Genomic DNA, 27,746 nt, shown 5'->3' on the forward strand with positions numbered 1-27,746 from the left:
ACCTTTAAACAACCTGCAGGCACAAAAAAAAAACCCAAACAACTTGCTGCCGGGCTTCATGTGTTAAAGGATGATTCCATTTTTTTTTTCGCCTATAAATATTTCATTCATTGAAAGGTCAGTGAGAGCTGCCTGGACACTCAGAATTAGTTGATCATTTATCTACAATAAGTTATTTATTTACTGAAGCCATGCAAAATTTTGCCTTCATATTATGAATATTTTCAGATTGTAGGGGTGGGTTCAAATTTCGCACTTTTTAATTATTTTCCATAATTTCTTAGCCCCATAGCTTCATAAGTACAGGAGATAGACACAGGGAATTTCCAAGGCTGAATAACACATTTGAGTTCTGTTAAGCTGCAACTAAATCAGTTTTATATCTGTTCCAGATGTTTTCCTCCTGAGCATCAATATTATGGGATATATCATAGTTTCAACAGCAAACCTGCAGCAGTTTAATGTCTATGATTGAGCGTTGGTAACCCTGGATGTGTTGTCTGTTTTAATAAGTCACCAAACAAACCTTCAACTTTCAAGGCTCATAGCATGTAGGATAGCCGTGCTTCACATCATGATGTTTTAGGAATGGGATGTCATTTACGTTCATATTCAAGTCAAGGCAGGTGAGTGAATACTTTTGGCAATATAGTGTATGTCCTGAGATATAGTCTTAAAACGATTTAATCCATGAGTTTTGTAAAATACAATTCTGAAAAGGGAAAATCGTTTGACAACAACACATTAACACCCTGCAGGCTTTGGTTTCCACTGGGCCTGTCAAACTGCAGAACATTACTTCCAACCACGAGTTTATCAGGACTGAAGGATCGTAGTCTGAAGTAGCTGAGTTATAGTATGACCACACACTTACACCATCTAGCAGTGTGACACAGGATACAATAGAATTCAAATGTCTAATGACCCCAAATTGCACCATCTTACAGTTATCCAATTACATTTAAGTTGAACAGTGGAGTATTTTTTGCTGATGTAAAAGTGAAAACAGTTTACATTCACTATGCTAAAAATAGAGGCTCCACAGTAGGAAGTTTAGTAAAACATCAGCACACTGAGGTCTGAATCTCTTATTTGTCTGTACTTTCCATGTCTACTTTTATGTTTGATACCAGACTCAGTCCTCCTCAGCATGGAAGACTCCAGATTTCAGTTTGAACTGAACTGAATTGAACTATGCAGTGTGCCTTGGATGGTTCTAATACTTGAAAATTCATTTTCTTTAACCTTCTGCAGACTGTGAGTCATCTTGGCAGGCATTTTCTTAATACCACAGACATTCATAATATTCATGTATAATATCATCTCCCAACACCTTTTGCAGTCATACAGCTTCATATCATGACACTCCCACCTCTGTGCTTCACTGTCAGGACTGTGTTCACTGTAGTAGTCCTGGTCAGGTTCAACTAAACTGAACACATTCTTCAAAATATAAAAGAATTATAAAGACTTCTTTTTATGTGCTTCCGCTAAGCTTGATGTTTGTATACACTTGCCCATATCGTACTTTCACTTCTCTCTTTAGAAACTGTTGTGTGATTTTGCTGCTGCAGACTTTTTGCCTTCTCTCCACTGCACAGAAGAGCTTCTGGTGGGAGAATGTGCAGCTGGTCATGTGTTTTGTGTTTTCATAATACTTTTGCAATACTGGAGAGGGAGTGGTTTTCTATATGTTGCAGGTTAAAGACAGGTTATGCCACTTTTCAGGGTAGCTTTTTCTTGTTCGTTTCAGGCTGCTTGTCTGTGCTTGTATGCCTCCTCTTCTTTGGCAAGATGTTTGGCTGTAAAGCAGAATTGTTGATGTTATGTAAGAGGTAGGAGGAGCTCATCCATGTGTGTGGCTGCAACCTCAGAAACACTCCTGCTTATTAAGAACAGCTGTCTTTGTTATTGACTGTATGTAAAGATGTTTGAACCCTCAGTGAAGCTCAGTGTTGTGCCTCCGACCATTCCTGTCTTTTCAGAATCTCAGTTCTCCTAAATCAAGCTTAAAAAAAACAAAACAACAACGAGGTGGAGCTGAGGCGGGATGGTACTGTGAGGCACCAACTCATCACTCAGAGGAAAACATGCTCTGACTTCTGCATAACTGTATGAACTGGCTGCTGAGAACCTCCATTTGAGAACCTCAACTGTCTCTGAACGTCTGTCCAGGAATGCTAGTGCTATGCCTGCAATGTTTAGGTGGGTGTCAGACATCCACATGTAAATGAAGATTTTTTTATTAGTAAATGATAGCTATAAATCAACAAACGCAGGTTTTTGTGTTTAGATTGGACAAAGTATTAAGTTGATGCAACTTTTTGACGTCAGCGGTCAAAAAATGTTGGTAATGTAGCTAATTATACAGCTCTTTGAACAGCTCATTAAAATGGGGCTGTACTTTTATTCCTGATATTTCCTCGTTTGAAGGCGACACATCACTTCCTTGTTTTTCAAAAGTTTGGGGGACAATAGCGTCTGCGCAGAAGGAGCAGCCGCATTTCCCGCTGAAAGATGGCAGGACAATCCGTTAGATCTGTGCTGATGAACGCTCTGCAGAACCTGGCCCAAGATGACCTGAAGAGGTTCATCCAAGAGCTGTGGGTCCGCGAATTGGAGGGGCAACCCCGCGTCCCTCGGAGCAAGGTGGAGGGCAAAGACTACATGGAGGTAGCAAATGTGATGGTTTCCACTTTCACGGAGAGACACGCCAAGGACGTGGCCGTGGAGATCCTGAACAGCATCGGCTGCTCCGAAGAGGCGGACAAACTCGGTAAATAAACCAGCGATAGTTTTCTACAGAAACCTTACCGTTTGTGCAGGAAAAAATGATACTCTGCTAAAACAAATAAACTAACAAAAAAATTATGGTTCATAGATTGTGAGCAACAAGTGAAAAATGTCTTTTAGTGATTCTTAAAGCCCAGCATCTTGTCCTCAGATGTCTCATTTTGTCTAAGATATCTAGTTTATTGTCATAGAGTAAAGAAACCAGACAGTATTGCTCTATTATAGTTACATAGTTGCCCACTTACTATGCACATACCGGAGTAGAGTAAATGGTGCTCAGTCTGCAGCAAAGCAGCACAGCTTGTACACAGGAAGTCCATCAAAGGAGCTTCACCACTGCAGTATTATACATTTTAAACTGACTTTGTATTTACAGTATGCTACGGAAGTGAGTTCAACACTCGGTAAAAGCTTCAGAGATCACTGCTTTCAGCTTCTTAAATCTGAATATTTTCTGGTTTCAGACATTTGTCACCATTTTCCAACATTTTATAGACTAAACAACTAATTGAATAATTCAGTTGTAGAAAAATCACAAACATCTTGGGAAAGACTCGCTGTTTTATTAAGGTTGCTGTTTAGTAGTACTGCAACATTCGATTAGTTATTAACTAGTGAATAAACTGGCAACTAATCGATTAGCCGCCTAGCCTTCAACTATTTAATGAATTGTCAGCTGTTCATCAGCTGATTGATTTATTGGTTTGAATAATTTTTTTAAGAGAAAAGTTCAAATTCTCTGATTGCAGCTTCTTGAATGTGAATATCTGGTTTCTTTGGTCCTTTATGACACTATTATTACATGACATTTTTGTGATTTACATTTTTGTGTCATTTTTTTTACCATTTCTAAGTGATTTTGAACATGTTTTGAGTCCATTTATTCATTTTTGAGACAATATTTGCACATTTTTTTTAGTTATTTTAGATTTTTCTGTCATTGTGAACATTTTTTTTCATTTGAGGCTTTTTCTGTCATTTGGAGCAGTTCTTGAATCATTTGGGGCGATTGTTTGGGCCCTTTGGACAATATTCTTGAATAGTTTTTGAGTTCTTTTAGGTAGTTCTGACACATTTTTTTTAAATAGTTTTTTGTGATTTTAAACATCAAGTCATTTTGAATCATTTTGGTTTCAATTCAGGTCAACTTTGGGGTCTTTTTAAACAATTTCAATCTTTTTTTATCAGTATTTTTTTCATTTTGGCCTATTTCCATCGTTTTAGGAACTTTTGGGTAATATTGGGCAGCTGATAAGTAACACTAACTGACAACTAAGGAATGATTTTTAGTTGCACACCTACTGACTGGACATCATGTTTGAACTTCACTGCTGTTTAATGTTTGCCTCTGTCTGACACTGTGTCTCTTGTTTGTGCAGGTTTTGAGGACCTGCGATAGACTGGTGGCCTGTCCAGAGAGTACCCTGCCCAAAGTCACCAGGGATAGACTCCAGCCCCCCGCGGCCCTAATGAAGGATTAAGCAGTGTATAGATGATGGATGGGATGAATAAAATCTCCTTCTTTAAATTTGCTATGGTGTGGTCTCCCTTTACTTGCGATTTCTTGATGTTTGCAAACATAATAAATAGAAAAACATTATATATAATAATGTACAACACAATCTTATGATAGCTTGGGACTATGCTTGTGCTATGAGGTCCCTGCCTCGCGTGCTTATGTAATGAATTAAAGAGTGGACAGGTACACGTCTATTTGTCATGTTGTAACTTATGTGTAGTGTATTTGTTTTATATATATATATATATATATATATACACACACACACATACATACACACAAAGTTTTCACATCAAATAAACACAAAAAACAAAAGCAAACAACAACAGAACGTCCTCTCTTCCTCACTGCTCCATATCTTACTAGGTTTGCTATCTCTCGCACCAAATCACCACTAAAACGCATCACAAATCCTGGCCTGTTTCATGAGTTTATTTTTTTAAAAATAATTCTGTTAAATCATGGTTCAAAAGCAATGTCTGATTTTCATTGATTAAGTTTCTTAGAATTTTTATTTATTATTATTTTTGTCAGATTTAAATTATTTCTGTGACCATTGTGGGTTTTTCTTTCATTAACCGAGGGATGCCAATGATTTTGTCCATGTGTCTATATATAGACCATATGTCTGTATGTATATTTATATATGTGCGTGTGTATTTCAAATGCAGTAAAATTGTAATGCTGCAATTACACATTGTAAAAGAACAGATTTTTTTGTTGTTTTTATACAGTCAACATCTAAATGAACATTTATTTTATCTGTGATTTTACTAGATATTATATGTAGGGCAACAAGTCTGTACAAAAAGCAGCATATTTTGTACAGTAATATTACATTGTTTGTAAATACAGCTGAATACTGTAAATTCCTATGTTTTTAAAGAGCAAAATATTAACGGCAAGCTACTGTACAATCTTACAGTAGATTACAGTATTTTTCTGGTTTTAGCTGACATGGCATTTAGCAAACAGTCAACACAAAGAAATGACTAAATAGGTGTAAAACATTATGTATTATGATGTTACTCATTACTGAGGGTAGAATTAGGAGAAAAAGAAGAATTGAGGACGATCATTTTCACCCAGTTCTGACCTGCATGGACCACCTGCAGCTCATCCATCCGGTCGATGGTTCACTTAACCAGGCAACTGTGACTTTATCAACGTCAGCTTTGCTTTTAATTCCGTCATCAGTCTATTTTGTTTTTGACAAAAAACATAAGCATTATCAAGTTAGCTACTGCTTTGTTGGCATTAATGCTGATGTTCCCCACACTGTTAGCTAGCTAGCATACTCTATTTTGGCTGCAGAGTGGACAAAACTTTGGGACTTTCTTTCAAACCAGACCAAAGAAATGAATTTCTAAGCAACCAAATCCAACTAGGTTAAGTTTCCTATCTCTGTCTTTCGTGTATTTTTGGATCAAATATGCAAGATGTGATGCTCCATTGATCTGTTATCAAATCTCCAAATGTTGGCTGCATTTGACCATTTGTAGTCGAACTATTCCAAGTTTTAAAAACAGAATTTGTAGGATGTGTCTTGTTGCTTTTCTCTCCACTTAGGAAAGGTAAATTTGCTTGTAATGCAAATTGATTTGAGTTAAATGTGTGCTGAGCTAGATAGCTCCTTTTAAATGGAAGCCTCTGTTTTGTTTAATAATTTGAATTTCCTGTTGTAGTTTTTTCTTCCTTTGATGAATGTGACAGAGATTCATCTGAAGTTCACGGGATCTTTGCCTGCCACACCGAATACATTTGTTCTTTGTCATTTAATTGTCAACCCTAAGAGGGGAACAATGACCAGCCAGGAGAAGGTGATTTCCAAGAGGCTGCTCCAGAAAAACTGTGAATTGTATGTTACTGAAATGTAATGAGTTTAAATGAGTTAGTTAGTGAATGTGTTTGATACTGAATTTGCTTTGATAAAAGCCTAATGTTGAAAAGTCATCTCTTGTCTGAGCCATTTCTATGTGCTGCTATTTCCCGGGGTTTTCATTTTGAGATGTGATATTTTTAAATCACTTGTTTTTAGTAATGTTGTCACATTCTATCATGACATTCTCTGATATCAATTTTCTAGTAATAAACTGTTTATGAAGATTACAGTACAAACAGTAAAATAACAGTATAATGTCATCGAAATGCTGGTAGTAATAGACTGTAAAGCATAAACTAAACAATCTTAGACTGTGTGTAAAAATACAGATCACTGATGTGGACATTTTTTTGCAGTGTATGCCTGTTTATGTACACCAATCAGACATAGCATTATGACCACCTGCCTAATACTGTGTTGGTCCCCTTTATGCTGCTGAAACTCCTCTGACCCAGTGGTTCATGGACTCAGGACCTCTGGGGATGTCCTGTAGCAGTGAATTCTTTGGGTCCTGCGGGTTGCAGGGTGGACCTATAGAACAGACTTATCCTGGAACATCCCACAGATGCTCTTTAGGATTTGGATCTGGGGAGTGTAGAACCCATGTGAACACCTTAGTTCTGTCGTGTTCCACTCCTGAGCAGTTCTTGCAGTGTGTCGGGGTGCGTTGTCCTGCTGAGGGCATCTTCTGCCATGGGGGGTGGGGGGGTGGGAGGTTGCTATACCTGCAATGTTTAGGTGGGTGGTACATGTCAAACATCCACAAGTAAATGAATACTGTATTCCTGCAGTGATGTTTATTAGTTGAACTTAATTTTATTAAGTTAATAAAGCCTGAATGATAGTTTTAAATCAACAAACACAGATACTTGTATTTAAATTAGATACAGTATTACGTTGATGCAACATTTTGATGTCAGCCATCAAAATAATATTGATAGTGTAATTATGCATCTCATTCAATGGTGGGAAAGGGTCCCTTGACAGACCTGTAATGGTGTGCGATACTGCAAGATTTGGTATCGATCCGATACCAAGTAAATACAGGGCCAGTATCGCCGATAATTTTTTTTGCACAGTTGCTTTAGTAATGTTAAATATGATCTTTTAATTCTCCCCGGTTACTGTCTTTGATAATAAAGTGCGACAGACATTGTCAGTTCGTCTCACCCGCCTGGTGACAGGTGAAACACCTCATGAGCTGAATGTTTGCATACGAGGGACATTTACCGATGTTCCATGAACGCCTCACAGCGCAGACTGTGCTATATTCTTCTCAGTGAAATTTACTTTGAAAAGAGTGAGATAAAGCGTTCTCATTTCAAAGTATTCCAAGATGAAAGTGATTGATTTTATCCACATGTTGTTTTCTGTGAGCGGAGAAAACAAGTAAGTAAGTGTGCTACGTCTTTAAAGAGCAGAGCACATTTTTACATCTTAAAGGCCACAGTCAATTGTTTTCTTATAGTGGTTACAATCTAAAAATCATGATTGTGATGAATAATTATTTAATGTCGTACAGTACAAGTCTTTGTAATCTTGCCTGTAGTCTGATCATCAGCTGGATCTCAGTTGGACTTCTCCTTCTCTGCCTCCTCTTTCCTCAGTGTTGGTTGAAGAACGTGCAACAGCTCAGCAGCTCATTTTACAAATCAGGCAGGAACAGACAAACAGAGCCACGGAAGAAATTCAAGTGATACTTCCCGCCACCATGATTTATGATGTAGCTGAGCCCGCTTTCTCTGGCGTCACTGTGTCATGTGAGGTACAACATCCAATCAGGAGAGGAGGATTAACTGCTGCTGCAGCTGCATAAGTTCAGGCATACAGGACAGAAACGGAAACTAAAGTATTGATATCGTTGCACTGGTGTCATTCAATATCAATACCTGGTATCGCTGGTATCCATATAATCGATATTTGGATCGATCTGCTCGCCTCAAGAGTGTGCTTACTATTTCCGACAACCTTTGAAGGCAACACAACTCTTCCTTGTTTTTCAAAAGTTTACGAGACAGCAGCGTTTACGCGGAAGCAGCCCAGGAGTTTCTCTGAGAGATGGCCGCTCAACCCAAACCCGTCCGATCTGCTCTGATGGACGCTCTGCAGGAGCTGAGCCAAGATGACCTGAAGAGGTTCATCAAGGAACTGTTGGCCCGAAAGGTGGAGGGGCAGCCCCGCGTCCCTCGCAATAAGGTGGACGGCAAAGACTACATGGACGTAGCGGACGTGGTGGTTTCTACTTTCACCGAGAAAAACGCCGTGAACGTGGCCGTGGAGATCCTGAAGAGGATAAACGGCGAGGTGGCGGACACACTCGGTAAATATCCCAGAGTTTTCTGCAGAAACCTTACAGGTTGTGCACAAAAGCGATGCTCTGCTAAAATAAACAAAAAAGCAGGGAAACCCAATAAAATCGAAACTAACATTATTATTACATCATATTTTTTGTCATTTACTTTTTAGGTCTTTTTTATCATCTCTTAATGATTTTGAACATGTTTTGAGTCCATTTGCTCATTTTCAGACAATATTTCTACATTTTTTGAGTGATTTGATTTTTTTTTAGTTATTTTGGATCATTTTTTCTGTCATTGTGGACATTTTGTTTCATTTTAAGCTTTTTTCTGTAATTTTGAATAGTTCTTGAATCATTTGGGCCAATTGTTTGGGCCCTTTGGACAATATTAAATTATTTTATTTCATTTCAAACAATTCTTGAATAGCTTTTGAGTTCCTTTAGAAAGTTTTGAGAATTTTTAAAAACCTTTTCCAGTGATTTTCAACATTAAATGAGTCATTTTGGTATCATTTCAGGTCAACTTTTGGGTCTTTGTAGACAATTTCAGTCAATTTGATGAAGGTTTTATTAATTTTGGCCAATTTCTATCACTGTAGGAGCTTTTGTCATTTTATCAACATTTTAAGGCCATTTTTTAGGCATTTACCAGCAACTTCAGGATATTTTTCTGTTTTTTTTTTATATTTCAAGGGAATTCTATCAGTATTTTTCCAACATGTTTACTAATTATTTGTAAACGATTTTTTAGACATCATTTTATTTTTATAAATAATTCTGAACCATTTTTAAAATTAGTCTTTTATTACTGTCTCTGAGGGATTTTGAAAATAGTTTCATTAACAGTTTCAAGAGATTATGCTTACCGCATTTCAGTGATTTTGGTACATTTTTGTGTGTCTTTTTGTTGTTATTTATTATTATTATTTTCACCATATTAGAGTTAACGTTTTAGTCATTTTGGACAAATATTTGGGCCTTTTGTATTTTTTTCCATCTTTTTTTTATTATTTTATTCAAATTTCATTTGAAATTATTTTGTTTATTTTTTTAAACAATTCTTGAGCAGTTTTTGAGTTCTTTTAGATAGGTGAGACATTTTTAAAAATCGTTGAATGAGTCGTTTTGAATCATTTTAGTGTCTGTTCCGGAAACTTTGGGGTCTTTTTAGACAGTTTCAGTCATTTTGATCAATATTGTATTAACGTTGGCCGATTTCCATCATTTTAGGAATTTCTGGGTAATACTGGGTAGCTGGTTAGTAACACAAACTGACAGTTAATCGAGAAAAGAACCGATAAATGATTTCTAGTGGCAGCTGGACGTCATATTTTATCTTCACTGCTGTTAAATCTCTGTCTCAGTCTGACTCTGTGTCTCCTGTTTGTGCAGTTGAGGAGACCGGTGGACAAACCTCACAGTCTGCTTCCACTGATGGTGAGTCGCCGTCTGCTGCAGTTTCTGAATTTCACATCAAGCTTCATTCTCTTCCTTTCAGATTTGTTATTCAGCAGCATTTGGGTCAGTTTTTAGCAGCTTTTGGGTAATTTTTGAAAAATTATGAACAATGAGTTATTTTGCTCATTACATTTTTGGGGGCCCATCTGGAAAACTTTAGAGTTCGTTTGAGCAATTTTTTAAACTGTCTTTAAGTGATGTTGAACCAATCTTCAGTCATTTCAGGTCCTTCGGGTTTGGACAACGTTTGAGACATTTTTTAAACAATTTTTCAAATGATTTTGGATTCATTTTTTTGTTTCACTCCTTTAGGGCAATGTGTGTCATTTTAGGATTCTTAAACAGTCCTTTTTAACGCATTTGTGACATTTATTACCATTTATTATTACTTTGTTAGGTTTTCTCTGAGGCTCAGGTGCAGGAAAGAAGAGTCGAGCAGATGCAGTAATAGTTTATTTACAACAAGATATAGGTACAGGAAACTACAAATCCCAGCAGGAACTCCAACCCGGAAGTAGAATTGAGACTCTAAGCCAATCTATAATGCCTCTAGCAGCTGGTGGAAAAAAATGAAGATTCTAGGAATAAACAGCAAACTGACCCACAGCAGGTATAACCTCGGCAGGAAAGCTAAAACAGGAAAACAAGAATAACCTCAGAACTACACTAATTAAAACTAGGATTTAACAAGAGCAGGAAGACATTCAAAGAGCTTTAATGCTCACCGGGTTCTCTAATCTAGTCAGTACTGAAGTAGATATCCAAAAATAGAGCGACTAACCTCAACTATGGAACTATAAACTAAGAGACTATAGAGTGAATAGGCATACAGAAGAAAATCAGTTTTAACCTGCTAAACCAGGATAGACGTAACTAAATGAGCTCCACTAAATGCCAAGAGGATTTAAACTTCAGCAACCTGATGTGAACTAAGAACAAAAAAAACCTAATGTGAGCTTACTCAGACTGTGACCTAACTGACAACTAGGAAACACTGAGGCAGAGGCTCGAAGATGGAAGCGAGGGCTTGAGTGTGTGTCTGCAGGCTGTGACGGCAGGTGAAGACCGAGGTCCATGATCGTTTGAAGATGGCAAAGGGGAATGTTGAAGATGAACCAGATGACTGTCCAGAGGGAGAGGGGAGGCAGACAGGCTGGTGTGTAGATGAATCCAAAAAGCCAGGCGACAGATGGTAGCACAAGCAGGAGATAGTTCAGACCAGGAGGAGAACAGAGTTAGTGGAGCTCACAAAAGGACTGAGGCAAGAATGACTGGCTCAGCACCAACTAGATGTATTCACGATCCGGCACTGAATGAAGAGCAGAGTCTGAATATATTGTGAAGAGGTTCAGAACTGATCGGCTCTGCAGCATCTGCTCCCACTCCTGCTGATTACTCTGAGGATCGCCCTCACTTCCCGCCGCTGTCTAAAACAGCCACACATTCCTAAAAGGAAATGGACAACAAGGGGAAGGAGAGGCCCTACCCAGAACCTGCAGAGGAAGGCCTGACACTTCTCAGACAATTTTTGCAGTTTTTCTGTCAATTTGAGCAACTTTCAAGTCATTTTGGCAGTTTTTGGGCATTTTGGACAGTTTCTAAGAAATGAAATGAAGTAGAAATAAACTTTAAGTCTGATTAGTGGAGAATCCAATCAGGAATTGTCTGTAATGAATTAGAGTTTTGTAGCATTTTAAAATGTATCAGGATGGTTTGAGCTTCATGTGTAATTTATTTCCTTTTTCCTCAGACATGCACTTTGTGGATAAACACAGAGGAGCACTGATCCAGAGAGTGAGCAACATTGATTCCATTTTGGACGATCTCCTTGAGAGAAAAGTTATCAACCAGGAAACTTACACCAAAATCCGAGTGATCGCTACCCCTCAGGACCAGATGAGGAAGCTGTATGAAGGTCCTCTGAAAGCTGCAGAAGCCTGCAAGGAGATCTTCTACCAAATCCTTCAGAAGCATGAAGAATTTCTCATCGAGGATCTCAAAGGAAAGAAGTAAATATTGTGGTGGAATCCATTTTTAGGTGAAACTTACAAAGCTGAGCTGAAGAGCAAACGTTTTCTTTACATTATAAATGGGGAAATGTTAATGTTATGTCTGAGTGAGGGATTTGTAAAACAAATCTTTTTGTCCTTTATTTTACACTTAAATTAGTTGAAATGAATTTGCACATCAGTGAGCCTCAATTCACTGATTGACTTTGTTCAAAACATGCCAGAATTAGAAAGTATTGATCAGAAATGAATTATTTTTATCCAGCAGATATCAAATGGAGCAGGAGTCTGTTTTTAACCTCATTATTTTATCTTCATTAAAGCAAAATGACCAGAATTGTTTATCTAAATGTTGACATGTAAATCAGGTGAGAATGTTTCCACTGTTGGTGCTTCATTCAAAATGTTTTGTATTTTAAATTTGTAATAAATTTTTAATTTTGAATGACTGGAGTGTTTTAAAAATCAGAAATCACAGGTGACAAATCTTTACTGACATAATGAGGTGTTTGCTTCCAGTAAAACTGAATTATTCCAGAAAGTTACTCCAATGCAGGAAAAAAACTCCCAAAGCGTCTTTTTCATATATTTGTTTCCTTCAAATGTTGCATCATGAATCCCAAATGGTGGATGGTGATGTTCACCTGTGAAATCTCTGTGAAAACCTTTAATTCTACAAAAAAAACATACATATTCAAAAGCTATTCTCTGATTAGCTGGAGTGTAAAAAGCCCTTTGATCGAGGTTAAATCCATGCAGCCTTTTCTATGCTATGAGGGAAACTGTAACCATGCATCAGTGGATGTATTCTGCTGATCATCACCTTAGAAAATTAGTGAAGAAACAGATTTATTGTCTCACGTTAAAGCAAAATTGTCTTGTTTTTTGCACACTGTAAAATTCAAATTTCATTTTCACTTGTCTGTATTTTTTCCTTCAACTCTGATCCATGAATCTCCACTCAGGAGCTCTGACATCCTCCAATCTTTACAGTTTTATTTCTGCTTCTATTCTCAAAAGTTTTTATAGGATTTGTAAATATATCAATCAGCAATTGACTTTTTTAAACAACAAAATAAAAGAAAAAATTTAAATAATATCCACGTTAAAAATGTCTACATAGTATTTTTACATTCCAATTCATAAATTGTGATGTTTTCGTTTACAACGAACCTGCAAAAAATAAGCAGAAGTAGTAGTTGAGGAAGCAGGAAAAAGACGAAGAAGAAAAAAAACTAGAACGCAGTGTGTTTTTATGGCTGGACTATTTTCTTAGGTGTAATATAATGTGTGTTTAGCGGTTATTGACATGAAATGTGAAAAATAATTACTGAAATTTTAATATTTCTTCGTCATTGTAGCCATTAACGAGCACACGCATTAGAGGTGCAGCTGGATTCACGAACGGGGTCCTGAAAAGCCACGCCTACGAAACATCTGTCTCAGAAACCCTGCTATCATAGATATGTCTGCTGATCGGGACACCAGTGAATCTTGAACACCGGCAGAAAACTTCGGTTAAAAGAGACGGAACTTCAGCCCAGAGGACCAAATGAACAAGTTAACTAAGTCACTTCCTGACTTCTTCAGGCCTGAACAGCTTTTAAACTTTGGGGTGTTTTCGAAGCTTCGAGCATAAATGAGATAAATAAAGGAGGTGAGTTATATTTCCGTGTCTAACGGACAGCAGAGCTCCAATGAAAATGGTCGTAAACTGCTTTTATTAAAGAGATTTTTTAATCTAAGTTTCATTGTTATGTAGAGCAGTTAGTGAGTGAAGGAAATATAAATGTGGGATGAGAAAAAGGTAAAAGGCGATTTCCTGTTCTGTCAAACGGTAAATAAACGAAACCGAAAGAATTTGATCTGTAAAGTTTTTCTGAGCTCATATATGGACACACAGACTGCAGACTTTTAATGTTACAGTAAGAAAAAAGGGAAATAAAACAAATAAATATCAGTAATTTTCGTCGTGTTTTAGTAACATTATTGAGGTTAGAGCTGAACCCTGTGGCTGCATGGAAATGATAGAAATGTTGGAGCAGAGCTGAAGATGATCAGCTGCTGTGGATCCTGTTGAAATGTGTCTGTTCTCTGTGCTGACCGAATAATTATCTGATCACTTTATAACGATGATAAACCCAAACTAAAGTGGCTCTATGGATGAATCAGAGCGACAGACCCAAAGTGTAGCTTTGCTGTCTGTCTGGTGGACAGGAGGTCTGCCTGCTTTTGATGAGAATGGGGCTTGCTCCATATTTTGGAGAAAGGAGGAGGTGGTTTTCTTGTGGCAAGAGACACGCACAAGCTTTGCAGAACAATGTCACCTCGTAAAATGATTTGTTGCAAACATGACCGTGTTCCTGTTGTTCCTCACTACGACAATGAAATCAAGTTTATAAATGTCTGGTCTCACTATGTTTAGAAATGGTAATTAAAGTCATTCAAGCAAACATCCGTCAAATATCACAATGGTGTGATGATGTTAACTGTCTAATATCAGTCTTGGCTGTTGGATTTTGATAAATAATAACTTTGGTGAGTAAAGATCAGTATCTCCCTGTGCTAGGTATAGATGGTTAACATTAGTTGTTAAATGAGATGGATGCCTCTACGGTTTTCCTCTTCTTGTAAGCTCGTCAGCATGAGGCCAGAAATGGACTTTTTTTTGTTGCCACAAATAAAGAAGTGGAAGCATCAAGGTTATTTCAGGTGTTTAGAGAGCTGAGGAGCAGGAAGAAGCAGAGCCAGAGGAGTTGGAGGCTGGAAGTCACAATGAAATGACACAATGAAAGTCACAGAGAGGGACCTTCCAGAGGATGAGGAAAACATGAATGTATTCCCAACCACTTTGATGGGGGTCAGGAGAGTTGATGCATTTTTTTGTAAAAAAAAAAAAAAAAACATTTTTTGATTTTAATATAGAGTAAAATAGAAGTTTTGAGTGCTTAAATATCACTGTTGTTGTTTTATAATTTGTCCCTGTGATTAAACACCTTAACCCCACCCAGTAAAATTTGTCTAAACCAGCATTGATCAGCTGAGTAAACAGTGCTTTCACTATGTTTTTATGATTTATTGTGAATATTAGGGGTTGACCAGTGTGTTGTATTTTTTCAAGGCTGATAGGGATTAACACAGAGCTCAACTGATCAGGGATTTTTGGGACAGACACTGATTTTATGACATTAAAAAAATCATGACGTCAGATTTTCTGGTTTCAGCAAAGATAATAGTTTTATATATGGATGCAAATTAGTCTCTTTTCGTGTCAGTTTGGTTGACGTGTGGTGGGAGTCAAGACCCAGTCAAGAGTCAATGAAGATGTTTCACCTTCGTCCAAAAGTCTTCAGTTCTGACAGACTAATGGAGAGTACCAGAATATATAGTCACTCCAGCTCCCATGGCTAATACCCCACTAACAACCCAGGGCGCAAACGCCCCAAGGTGTGGATTGTTGTGAAATCAGGTGAACCACCAAACGATGACAGCAATCTTGGTGATGGGGCTTCCAGTTTACACAAGAAAGGATGTGAATCTGCAAAAAAAGAAAGTCAGGAGTTACTCAAGATTTTAACGATGGTGAAGCTTTCTGGGGAGAGACCTTATCAGTGCATTCTAGGTGTTTGATAAGTGATGTCACAAACCCCCTCCTCTGTTTACAGATGGCTGTTCCAGTCTGACATAGATGACTTCCTTCACTCCTCTCTCAATCCATCTGTCCTCTCTGTCCAAAATGTGGACATTGCTGTCCTCAGAGGAATGTCCTTTATCCTTCAGATGCAGGTGGACTGCTGAGTCTTGTACTGAGGAGTTGGCTCTCCTGTGTTGAGCCATGAGCTTGTGAAGATGTTGTTTAGTCTCTCCTATGTATAAGCCTGTGCACTCTTCACTGCATTGGACGCATAGACAACATTGCTCTGCTTGTGTGTTGGTGTTTTATCTTTGGGGTGAACCAGTCTTTGTCTTTGAGTGTTCCTGTGTTTGAAATGCACCGAGACGTTATGTTTGGAGAAAATCCTCCTGAGTTTCACAGATATTCCCGCTACGTATGGTATAACAACTTATTCCTCCTGTTTTCTTCGATGTTTGTTCCAGTGTTGTGTTTCCTGGATCTTTTTGTAGATTTAATGAAGGCCCAGTAGGGGTAGCCAGAGTTCCTCGGTGCTTTCCTGATGTGGGAGTTCTCCTTTTCCTTTCCCTCTGCGATGGAGAGGTCCGGTGCTTTCAGGTTCTGATAATCCCAAGTTTATATTCCAGTGGATGCTGTGAATCAAACAGCAGATATTGGTCTGTATGTGTAGGTTTTCTGTAAACTTCAATGTTGAGGCCTCCATTCTCCTCAAAACGTAAAACGAAGTCCAAAAAAAGCAGTTGGCCATCCTTCATATCTTCATATCTTTCCAAGTGAACTTGATGTTGCTGTCCACTGAGTTGATGTGCTCTGTGAAGGCTTCTGCTTCTTGGGTTTTGATTTTGACCCTGGTGTTGTCCTTGTCTGAATGCAAGTGATGGCATAAATGTTCAACCCCTTCAAGTTAGTATTTAGTCGATGCACCTTTAGCTGGAGTTCCTTTATTGAGCCCATGTGGACCGATCTCAGTCAGCCTTGAACATCTGGATGCTGTCATTTTTTGTAAATTTATATTTTCTTTGAAAAACTGATCAGGCTCTGCCAGGTTACAGAGGAATTGTAAGTGAACAACCCTTTTCAAGTCCAGACACAGATTCTTAATTTTATGAAGGTCTGTGCTCAGAATGGATCAATCCACAAAATTTACCTTTTTGTTTTTAAACAGTTGCTGTGTAGCTTCAGGGCATGGTTAGAAAACAAATCTTCTCCCAACTGGCAGTTCTCTTGCAAACTGCCTCAGTTTATCCTCCAGGATTTCCCAATACTTTGATGAATTCATGTTACCCTCTACTTTTACAAGTCCTCCAGGGCCTACTGTCGAGAAGCATCTCCACATCATGATGCCGCCACCACCGTGTTTAACAATGGGGATGGTGCATTGTGATGATGTGTAGTGTTTGATGTGGAGTCATAGGTTAATTATGTTTATTCACTCATTTATTCATGTTTTACTGTTACAGAACAAATGTTATATATTATACAGTGACAGTGTGTATTCTTAGTGATAAACACTCAGAAACACATGTCAGTAAAGCTGGTATTAATGAAATGCAAAGCAGTCAGTTTCCAGACATGATGTTAGAGCATGTACAGCATCCAGTGCTGTGAAATCTTGTTTTTGCCCCGTTCTCAAATCTTTTTTTATACATTTTTTCCCCACTTTAATGTTTAAGATCATCAAACAAATGTAAATATCGGACAAAGATAGCCAAAGTGAACACAAAATGCAGTTTTTAAATGATGGTTTAATTTATTAACTGGAAAAAAACTATTCAGTTACATTGCTTTGTGTGAAAAAATAATTGCCCCGTAAACCTAATAACTGGTTGGCCACTGTCAGCAGCAACAACTGAAATTAAGTGTTTTCTATGACTGGCGATAAGTCTTTCACATCGCTGTGGAGAGGCTTTGCTCCACTCTTCTTTGCAGAATTGTTTTAATTCAGCAACACTGCAGGGTTTCTGAGCATGAACGGCCTTTTTCAGGTCATGCCACAGCTTTTCAATCGCACTCAAATCCAGACTTTAACGAGGCCACTCCAAAACCTTCATTTAGTTTTTTTTCAAAGCCATTCCAAAGTCGACTTGTCTGTCTGTGTTTGACTGTTGGTATGATGTTCCTTTTTGTGACATACTGTGTTTCTTTTATGACAGCTATAACGAGATACACACCTTCCAAAAAGTTCAACTTTTGTCTCATCAGTCCATGGAATATTCTCCCAAAAATCTTGGGGATCATTCAGATGTTTGTTTGCAAAAGTAAGACGAGCCTATATGTCGTTTTTGGTCAGCAGTGGTTTTCACCTTGGAACTCTTTTGCCCAGTCTCTTCCTTATTGTTGAGTCATAAACACTGATCTTAACTGAGGCAAAGGAGGCCTGCACTTCTTTAGATCTTGTCCTGAGTTCCTTTGTGACCTCCTGGATGAGTCGTCGCTGTGCTTTTGGGGTAATTTTAGTGCAGCCACTCCTGGGAAGGTTCACCACTGTTCCATGTTTTCTCCATTTGTAGATTATGGCTCTCACCGTGGTTCACTGGAGTCCTAAAGCTTTAGAAATGACTTTTTAACCCTTTCCAGACGGATAGATGATTATTTCTCATCTGTTCTTGAATTTCTTTGGATTGCAGCATTTTGTTGCAACTTTTTGAGAACTTGGCCGACTTCATTTTGTCAGAGAGGTTCAATTAAAGTGATTTCTTGATTGAACAGGTCTGGAGTTAATCAAGCTTGGGGTGGTCCTTGAAAATGAACTCACTTTCTAAAAAATGTGATTAGCCAGTTATTTCATGATTTAACAAGGGGGGCAATTACTTTTGTTTTTTTTTTTTTACAGAGGGCCAGGAAGGTTTGGGTAGTTTTTTTCCCTTAAAATATGAAATCATCATTTAAAAACTGTATTTTGTGTTTGCTTCGGTTGTCTTTGTCTAACATCTAAATTATTTTTTTGATGGCTTAAACATTTTATTGGGGGAAATATTTTTAAAAAAGAAGAATTCAAGAAGGGGGCAAATACTTTTTCACAGCACTGTATGTGCCATCCTGCAGGTGTTGTTTGACATATTCTCTTTATTCATCAGGTAGAAACAATGACGACGAAGAAGCTGCTTGTTGGAACACTGAACCAGTTGAGTCCCGAAGATTTTGACAAATTCAAGTTGCTCGTTGGAGAGGAGGAAGGTGTGCCGGTCATCTGGAGGAGCCGACTGAAAGCAGCAAACGCTCAGGATGTCGTGGAGCTGATGGTGGAGACGTACAGCCGAGAGTGTGTGGAGGCGACCACAAAGGTTTTGATGAAGATGAGCAGGACTGATCTGGTGCAGAGATTGTCAGGAATCGACTCAGGAACCAAAGGTGAGGCAACAAAGAGACATGAACATACTGCAGATGTTTTCTATTTTCTGATGTTAATTTGAAAATTTAAAAGTTCACCAGCTGAGTTACAGTTTTTGTTCAGATCTTTCACAGACGTACATATTGCTATCAGTTCCATCCAGCACCATTCAGCTTTGATGGAAAATCTTTCAACATCTCTTCATATTATAATTATGTCTCTATCAAGGAGTTTAAACCATCACTTTGGTGTGAAAGCTTTTGAATTCTAAATTCTCATGAATCCTGATGCTAAAATAACTTGTAACAGATGTTTATGTGTTTGTTTTCTCCTCAGAGGAAGTGTGTCCTCCACTGGTCCAGAGAGTGAGTAACGTCACATCAGTCAACTTCACACAGCACAGATTTGATTAAGTAGATGAAGACTGAGAATCATGTTGACCTTAAACAGAAGAAATACAAATAAAATTCCAACTTTTCCTCACATTGTTCTTTCAAAGAACAAACTCAAACTATGTTACACATACATGAAGCATGATTGGTACGAAGCATTCATGTTAAAATCAGCTTCTTCAGAAAAACATGTTTTATTCATTACTTCTCATTGATGTTTGATCTTCACTGTTCAGCATCATGTTATTCTCAGAGTTTGACATTGGAATAATTCTTCTGCTAACATTTATCTGAAGGTGCAACAGACAAGTTGCACAAGTGTGAGATGGAAACTTGAATCCTGCATTCCACATCCATTGACATTGGTCTGATAGTGATGCAGGAGAGTTAAAGGATTAAAAGGAGAATAATTGTATTCATTTGTTCGCAACTTATGTCATTGGAAGGCTAAATTTTCACAGAATTTAACTTTTGATGGAAAGTCATATCAGAGAGTAAAGTTTTCTTCAGAGAGAAGTCTGTTTTTCTTGTCTGGAAGAGATCTGTAACAATTTGTGTTGCATCCACCTCTTGACCTATTCTCATTAATAACTTTGACAGAGAAAGAAAATGAGAATGTTTTCAAAGCAGATTACAGTAAATGTTTGTTTTTTTATGTGTAAAAAGAAAAGACTGAACCAGTTAAGCACAAATTTGATCAAAATGTGAAAGGAAAAAAGGAGCTACTTTGTTGTTCTGTAAGAAACTCACAGACATACAAACAGTTTTTTTTTTATTATATCAGTATGTTTTGTTCTACAGTTGATGTGATCTAAACACATTTACATTTGTGCAACATTGATGAGATCTGAACAGAAACATCTATAACCGTCCCAGCTGAGAAGTTTTACTTTCTACACATGAACATTTGCTTTGAATTTACCAGGTGGAAACGATGGCGTCTGTTATTGAGCTGCTTTTGGAAACACTGGAGGATATGAGTGATGAGGAGCTGATGGAGTTCAGGAGGCTCCTCTGGTTTCACAAACCTCACTTATACGTGCAGTGGATGAGGATGGGGACAACAGACCACCAGGACACAGTGTTTGTAACAGTACAGATTTATGGCCAAGAGTCAGTGGTGAAGACCAAGGAGGCTTTAGAGAAGATGAAGAGGATGGATCTGGTGGAGAAACTGTCAGACAACAGCTCAGGATTCAAAAGTAAGAAGATACAAAACATGTTAAAATCATAAAACAGATAATTTGATGTAAAAAAAAAAATCCACTGTTTCAGTTTCAGTCTAAAAATGTATAATAGGAGGACAAAACTGACAGTTCATGCAGTTTTTCATTATTGGAGGTTTAAGTGTAGTTTTGTGTGTTGAGCATTTGTCCAGATCCAAATATCCTGATACAAAGAGCTGATAGTTGTTCAGTCGGTCACTCATGAGTCTCTTTTCTCACTTTTCTCTTCAGAGAAACTCTCTGTGGATGAACGGCGCTCTGCACTGATCCAGAAAGTGAGTAACGTCACATCTGTCTGATGCAGTACGAGACAGCTTTCATTCAGCAGACACAGGTTGAATCCTCATTTTGAAGGTTTTCAAGATCAAACCCAAAGTGGTGGTTTGTGCTGGATGTTTGTGACAGAAGTGAAGCTGCCTTCAGGTTGAGCTCTTCAGCAGTAACCGTATCCAACAGTAATGTCAGCATGTCTTTACCACTGAGCATCAGATGAGGAAATGTCAGCATGAACACTTGGACTGTTTTTATTCTTCCACAGCAACGAGAAATCTGGAAAGTTTATCCATCAGAAACATCCACTTGTTGTTCATTAAACTCTTTTTTGAAGAATTTAACAAGATGAGAGACATAAGATGAAGGAAAGTGTTTTGAGGAACTTGATTGATTTCAGTGTTTTCCAGCACAGAATGTGAACAGAGCTGCAGCCTGGAAATGAAACAATAGAATGCATTTCTAATGTATATTTAAACTGAATAACAGGTTTTTAAGGGTGAAGGAAACAGGAAGAATTGTTCGGTTTGAATGTTGTGTTCATAAAACCAGAAATCTCTTGTCTCTGTTCTTACTACAACAGGACACATTTGTGTTTTTTCAGTGAATTTAATATTTGTCTCATGAATGTTCTGACTGTTGCAGGTGGCAGCAGTGGCAGCTGTTAAACATCTGCTTTTGGAAACTCTGAATGATTTGAATGTCCAGGAGCTAGAGGAATTCAGAAGGTTGCTACAGTCGATTTCCTCCCAGAAGAATCTCCAAAAACTCTTCATCAGTCCTTCATCAGACAGAACAGAAATAGTGGATCTGATGATGAAGGCATTTGGTCAACAGTCTGTGGAGGTGACCAGGGAAGTTTTCAGGCTTATGAACAGGACTGATCTGATTCAGAAGCTTCCAGAGATCATCTCAGGACAAAAAGGTGATTTTACTGTAAAGTCTGTGACATCAGGATATAAAACATGGAGTTAGTAAATCATCAATGAAATATCTATTTAATGTTAGTTGCAGGTTGTTTGTATTGGATTGTGTAGCTTATTTTTGTTTCAGTTTGCAGTGTGTTTGTTTATTTACATTTATTTTTTTGGACTGCACAGTAGACGTAGTGGTTAGCACTTTTGCCTTGCAGCAAGAAGATCCCGGTTCGAATCCCAGGGCCTGGGATCTTTCTGCATGGAGTTTGCATGTTCTCCCTGTGCATGCGTGGGTTTTCTCCAGGCACTCCGACTTCCTCCCACAGTCCAAAAATATGCTGAGGTTAATTGGTTACTCTAAATTGTCCGTAGGTGTGGATGTGAGTGTGATTGTTTTGTCTGTATATGTAGCCCTGTGACAGACTGGCGACCTGTCCAGGGTGTCCCCTGCCTTCACCCGAGTCAGCTGGGATAGACTCCAGCACCCCCCATGACCCAAGTGAGGATAAAGCGGTGTATAGAGAATGGATGGACGTTTATTTTTCATGCATCACATGAAAGTTGATTGAACTTAAATGTATACAGAAATTAGAATCCTCTGAGTCAGTTATAAATGTCTTTTCTCCTCAGAGAAACACTCTGTGGATGAACCAGCTGCTGCATCAAGAGTAAGTGTGACTTTACACGACAACTTTGATTGAGTAGAAGCAGCTTGAAAATCCTCCTGATCCTGAAGATTACAAATGATGAAACAAATCAAAGCTGTGTTTTAAACTGGAGGCTTCTGACTGTTAAAGTTGAGCTCTTCATCAATTATGTTCTCCACCACTTCATTATCTACCACTGAAGATGACAAGTTGAAATGTCAGTAAGTTTTTGCAATTTGAAAACTTTTTAAAAAGACAATATATTTAAGATTAGAAATGTAGTGTATGTGTAGCTTTGATAATGTGTGAATCAGATCCTAAACATCAAGAGTCACAGTCAGAGAAACATGAATATTTTCTGTTTGGATCTGACAGAAAGTGAATCATGTTCAAGAAAAAAAAGTTAATCACCATCATTTCTTCAGATGTAACCAAGTGGACCATTGTCATGATCATTTTACAGAAAAAGACATAAACTTCTTGAAGCTCCTCATGTCCACAACGCCAACACTGATGAAATACAAAGAGATACATCTTTAATTGTCCCAGTAGTGAAATGACAAATAATGTTTAATTTATCTTTTGAATTTCTCAGGAAGCAGCAGTGGCATCTGTCAGACAGATTCTTTGGAAGACACTGAAACATTTCAGTACCACAGAGTTCAATAAATTCAGGATTCTGCTGCAGTTCACCTCCTTCCAGAAAAACCTCCCAGGAATCCCACATGGCCAACTGTTTGAGGCAAAAACAGCTTACAGACTCATAGATCTGATGGAGGACGTGTGGGGTGAACAGTCTGTGGAGGTGACCAGGGAGGTTTTAAAGGACATGAACAGGACTGATCTGATGCAGAAGCTGTCAGAGATCAGCTCTGAGCTTGAAGGTAAGACAAGATACTGTCACATTATAATGATGTGTGTCTCATAAATGTCTGACAAGTCCATTTTTATAATCCACAGTGACTATGGTCAAAATTTAATCTAAAAACTGTCAACAGGGATCAAAGCAAGAACAGAACATAAACACATGAAAGTCCATCATCTGAGTTACAGTTTTTGTTCAGATCTTTTAAAATCGTACATATTGCTATCAGTTCCATCCAGCACCATTCAGCATGGATGGAAAATCTTTCAACAGTTCTATGTATTATAATTATGTCTCTATTGAGAGAGTTTCAAGTGTCAATTTAGTCTTCAATTCTTTGAATGCTAAATCGTAATGAGGACTGATACTAAAATAACTTGTAACAGATGTTTTTGTGTTTGTTTTCTCCTCAGAGGAAGTGTGTCCTCCACTGGTCCAGAGAGTGAGTAACGTCACATCAGTCGACTTCACACAGCACAGATTTGATCACATCGATCACATCAGAGAGTAAAATTTTATTCAGAGAGGAATCTATGTTGACTTGTACTCATGACTAACTTTGACAGAGAAAGAAAATGAGAATATTGTCAAAGCAGATTAAAATAAATGTTTTTTATATGCAATTAGAAAAGACTGAACTGGTTAAACTTTCTGTCTGTTTTAAAATCAGGAGGCTCTTTAGTTTTTGTAGCTCGTTTTTTTCAAAGAGTTACAGGCAGAAAATAAATGGAAGTCATGAACTTTTCCGCACAAATATGATCAAATTGTGAAAGGAAAAAGGAGCTACTTTGTTGTTCTGTAAGAAACTCACAGACATACAGACAGGTTTCCTGTAAGTTTTTTATTGTATCATTATCTTTTGTTCTACAGTTGATGTGATCTAAACACATTTACATTTGTGCAGCATTGATGAGATCTGAACAGAAACATCTGTAAGCGTCCCAGCTGAGAAGTTTTACTTTCTACACATGAACATTTGCTTTGAATTTACCAGGTGGAGACGATGGCGTCTGTTATTGAGCCGCTTTTGGAAACACTGGAGGATCTGAGTGATGAGGAGTTGATGGAGTTCAGGAGGCTCCTCTGGAATCACAAACCTCACTTATACGTGCAGTGGATGAGGATGGGGACAACAGACCACCAGGACACAGTGTTTATAACAGTACAGATTTATGGCCAAGAGTCAGTGGTGAAGACCAAGGAGGCTTTAGAGAAGATGAAGAGGATGGATCTGGTGGAGAAACTGTCAGACAACAGCTCAGGATTCAAAAGTAAGAAGATACAAAACATGTTAAAATCATAAAACAGATAATTTGATGTAAAAAAATATCCACTGTTTCAGTTTCAGTCTAAAAATGTATAATAGGAGGACAAAACTGACAATTCATGCAGTTTATCATTGTTGGAGGTTTAAGTGTAGTTTTGTGTGTCGAACATTTGTCCAGAGCCAAATATCCTGATATAAAGAGCTGATAGTTGTTCAGTCGTTCACTCATGAGTCCCTTTTCTCTTCAGAGAAACTCTCTGTGGATGAACGGCGCTCTGCACTGATCCAGAAAGTGAGTAACGTCACATCTGTCTGATGCAGTACGAGACAGCTTTCATTCAGCAGACACAGGTTGAATCCTCATTTTGAAGGTTTTCAAGATCAAACCCAAAGTGGTGATTTGTGCTGGATGTTTGTGACAGAAGTGAAGCTGCCTTCAGGTTGAGCTCTTCAGCAGTAACTGTATCCAACAGTAATGTCAGCATGTCTTTACCACTGAGCATCAGATGAGGAAATGTCAGCATGAACACTTGGACTGTTTTTATTCTTCAACAGCAACGAGAAATCTGGAAAGTTTATCCATCAGAAACATCCACTTGTTGTTCATTGAATCATTTTTTGAAGAATTTAACTAGATGAAAGACATACGATGAAGGAAAGTGTTTTGAGGAACTTGATTGTTTTCAGTGTTTTTCAGCACAGAATGTGAACAGAGCTGCAGCCTGGAAATTAAACAACAGAATGCATTTCTAATGTATTGTAAGATTCAGGTTGTAAAAGAGGCTCTTACTTGCCCAGGATGGCTATTGCGGCTGAGATGGTGGAAAGGAATAAGGTGAAACCTGTAGAGGATGCAGATCTTCATATTTATTCACCAGCGCATCACACAGCAGTCCAGCAGCATTTCCCCCAGCACACAGAACAGGCCCACCCTCAAAATCCCCTCACACCCAATATATAGATGAGCTTAAACCACTACGCCCCATTGGCAGGTAGAATCCAAGGAGCAGTGCAGCAGAATTACTTACAATATATTACAATTTATATACAAAATAGGCCTATTTATTATTAACAAAACACATTACAGTTTACAAATTCATATTTACACTATAAACTACCCCTTTAAGTTACTTTATTTACCCAATACAATACATTTTCCCCAGCCCAACCTCCCCTCCCATGAGGCCACTTGGCTCAGTCCAATCAGGGGAGATGAACAGCACCTGGACTGCACTCACATGGGCACGCCTCCATGGAGTAACCCAGCCAATCACCTCAAAGAAAGGAGAAACTCATGAGAAGATGGAAATCAACCAATAAACTTCTATGTGCAACTAACTAAATAAGGATCCAATCTTCAGCTGTTGCACAAGAATAATGGGGGAAATAACAAATGTAATAATAATCAGTATGTAACTTATGTGTGCAGTGGTGAAATACCAAACACTAAATCTATACATAAATATTCAAAATAATGGGAGTAAGTGGGGAGCTTACACCTGATCAGTGAGGGAAGATGGACAATCCCTCACATGTATATTTAAAATGAATAACAGAGGTTTTTTTTTTTTTTTTTTTACTTTTTTTTAATTATTTTTATTCATTTACATATACAAACAGAACATGAGATCATCATGGGTGTCACAATTACATCAAAGATTCTTTTACACATACATCACAATATAATGTCACATCATTCAAGGTGCATACACAATCCATCTTTTCCAGCGTTTGATACCTTTCTCCAGTTCGAGTCTCAAAACAAAAGTAAGTCTCTCCATGCAATAAATTTCTTTAATGATCCCATGCCACTGGTCCAATGTTGGAGGGTCCGACTGCAACCATTTCCGGGTTATAGCTTTCCTACTACTTGCCAAAAGTATTTTCAATAGATATTTGTCTCTATGTAGAACTGTATCTGGTATTTTACCAAGATACAAAGTAACAAAAGAGTAATCTAAATCCACCCCTATTATTTTATTTATCTCAGCTGCCACCTCCCTCCAGTATGGTTGGACTTTCGGGCAGGCCCAAAACACATGAAAGTGATTAGCCATAGAGTTACCACATTGCCTCCAACAAACACCTCGGCTCTGTACGCCTGTTTGCCGTGCTGTTATTTTAGGAGTTATAAAAAATCTCACTACATTCTTCCAGCCAAACTCTCTCAACGATCTTGAGTTTGCAGTGGTCGCTTGTGTTTCGCATATTTCCATCCAAGTCTCTTCTGATATTTGTGTTTCTGACTCCCTCTCCCATTTTTGTTTAATGTATGTCGTAGAATGATTTTTAGAAGCTTGTATACTTCCGTATATCCTTGAGACCAACTTTTTGTTGTCTTCTTTTTGATACACATCATGAAATATGGAAATCAGATTATATTCCCCCTCCTCTTTGGTCTGTAGTTTTTTATTATAATAGTCTCTGACTTGCAGGTATCTATAGAAGTCCTGTTTTTCCAATCCATATTTCTCTGAAATTGACTCATAACTCTGAAATTTGTTGTTTGAGGTGAGGGAACAAAATGATGTGATACCTCTCTTAACCCACTGTTTAAAGGCCCCGTCTAATCTAGCAGGTTCAAATTCTGGATCATATGCTACCCAATTCAAGACCCCAACCTGCTTCTCTATTTGTAACTTCCTCAAGACCTTAAACCAAAGCTTGAGGGTGAAGAAAGTCCACTTATTTAAGCTGTTATAATGTTTTTCGGCTTGGCTTTTATTTCCTATTATAGATTGTATTGGAATTTTTAGCTGTGAGATTTCTAGAAATTTCCATTTAGATTCATAATTTGGAGCGCACCAGTATATTAAGGGCTTCAATTGCGCGGCATAATAGTAATCCTGTAAGCATGGTAAGGCTCTTCCTCCCTTCTCTTTTTTCAAATGTAATATCTTAAATTGAACCCTAGGTTTTCTATTGTTCCAAATGAACCTTGAGATCCAAGTGTTCCACTCATCAAATTGTTTTTGAGGTACCTCCAAAGGGAGAGACTGAAAGAGATAAAGAAGCCGTGGCAACACATTCATTTTAATTATTTCTATTCTATTGCTCATATCTAGTGGGAGGAGAGTCCATCTAGAAATGTCAGATTTGATATCTTTATTGATGGGGCCATAGTTGCTTTCAAAAAGTTTTGACATGTCTTTAGTTAGGTTTATTCCTAAGTATTTTATTTTGGGCGAATCCCATTTGAAATCATATTTCCTTTTTGTTTCTGGGTGGGGGTATAAT

The 27,746-nt window shown here is 38.0% G+C and overlaps 3 protein-coding genes across 6 annotated transcripts in view; all 3 read left to right on the plus strand.

The window, feature by feature from the left end:
* The first annotated feature begins 2,454 nt into the window (after positions 1–2,454).
* LOC110968872 (apoptosis-associated speck-like protein containing a CARD) lies at positions 2,455–4,325 on the plus strand. Its single transcript, XM_022218876.2, has 2 exons — positions 2,455–2,776; positions 4,173–4,325. The coding sequence occupies exons 1-2, from the start codon at positions 2,518–2,520 to the stop codon at positions 4,190–4,192; spliced, it is 279 nt and encodes a 92-aa protein (XP_022074568.1). The 5' UTR covers positions 2,455–2,517; the 3' UTR covers positions 4,193–4,325.
* Positions 4,326–7,976: 3,651 nt separating this feature from the next.
* Positions 7,977–12,405, plus strand: pycard (PYD and CARD domain containing). Its single transcript, XM_022218875.2, has 3 exons — positions 7,977–8,514; positions 9,886–9,930; positions 11,702–12,405. The coding sequence occupies exons 1-3, from the start codon at positions 8,253–8,255 to the stop codon at positions 11,962–11,964; spliced, it is 570 nt and encodes a 189-aa protein (XP_022074567.1). The 5' UTR covers positions 7,977–8,252; the 3' UTR covers positions 11,965–12,405.
* Positions 12,406–13,234: 829 nt separating this feature from the next.
* The window catches only part of LOC110968873 (uncharacterized), a 63,330-nt gene continuing 48,818 nt past the window's right edge, over positions 13,235–27,746 (plus strand). For 2 of the 4 annotated variants that reach the window (XM_051956771.1, XM_051956772.1), the window contains exons 1-5: positions 13,237–13,617; positions 18,672–18,945; positions 19,262–19,290; positions 20,243–20,519; positions 20,775–20,818. In XM_051956771.1, the coding sequence (XP_051812731.1) occupies positions 18,681–18,945; positions 19,262–19,290; positions 20,243–20,519; positions 20,775–20,818 (615 nt within the window). In that variant the 5' untranslated portion in view covers positions 13,237–13,617; positions 18,672–18,680. Of the gene's footprint in view, positions 13,618–18,671; positions 18,946–19,261; positions 19,291–20,242; positions 20,520–20,774; positions 20,819–27,746 lie in introns of all 4 variants that reach the window. The other 2 variants (XM_051956773.1, XM_051956770.1) reach the window with 2 other exon arrangements.

This window comes from Acanthochromis polyacanthus, chromosome 12, assembly GCF_021347895.1.
Source record: "Acanthochromis polyacanthus isolate Apoly-LR-REF ecotype Palm Island chromosome 12, KAUST_Apoly_ChrSc, whole genome shotgun sequence".
NCBI lineage: Eukaryota > Metazoa > Chordata > Actinopteri > Pomacentridae > Acanthochromis > Acanthochromis polyacanthus.

What these genes read in the sequence shown, in the direction of transcription:
- LOC110968872 (XM_022218876.2), top strand. Translation starts at nt 2,518, where the DNA reads ATGGCAGGACAATCCGTTAGATCTGTGCTGATGAACGCTCTGCAGAAC. An exon ending in CGAAGAGGCGGACAAACTCG is followed by an intron (nt 2,777 to 4,172) that starts GTAAATAAACCA and finishes TTGTTTGTGCAG; the next exon opens with GTTTTGAGGACCTGCGATAG.
- pycard (XM_022218875.2), top strand. Translation starts at nt 8,253, where the DNA reads ATGGCCGCTCAACCCAAACCCGTCCGATCTGCTCTGATGGACGCTCTG. An exon ending in CGAGGTGGCGGACACACTCG is followed by an intron (nt 8,515 to 9,885) that starts GTAAATATCCCA and finishes CTGTTTGTGCAG; the next exon opens with TTGAGGAGACCGGTGGACAA. An exon ending in ACAGTCTGCTTCCACTGATG is followed by an intron (nt 9,931 to 11,701) that starts GTGAGTCGCCGT and finishes CTTTTTCCTCAG; the next exon opens with ACATGCACTTTGTGGATAAA.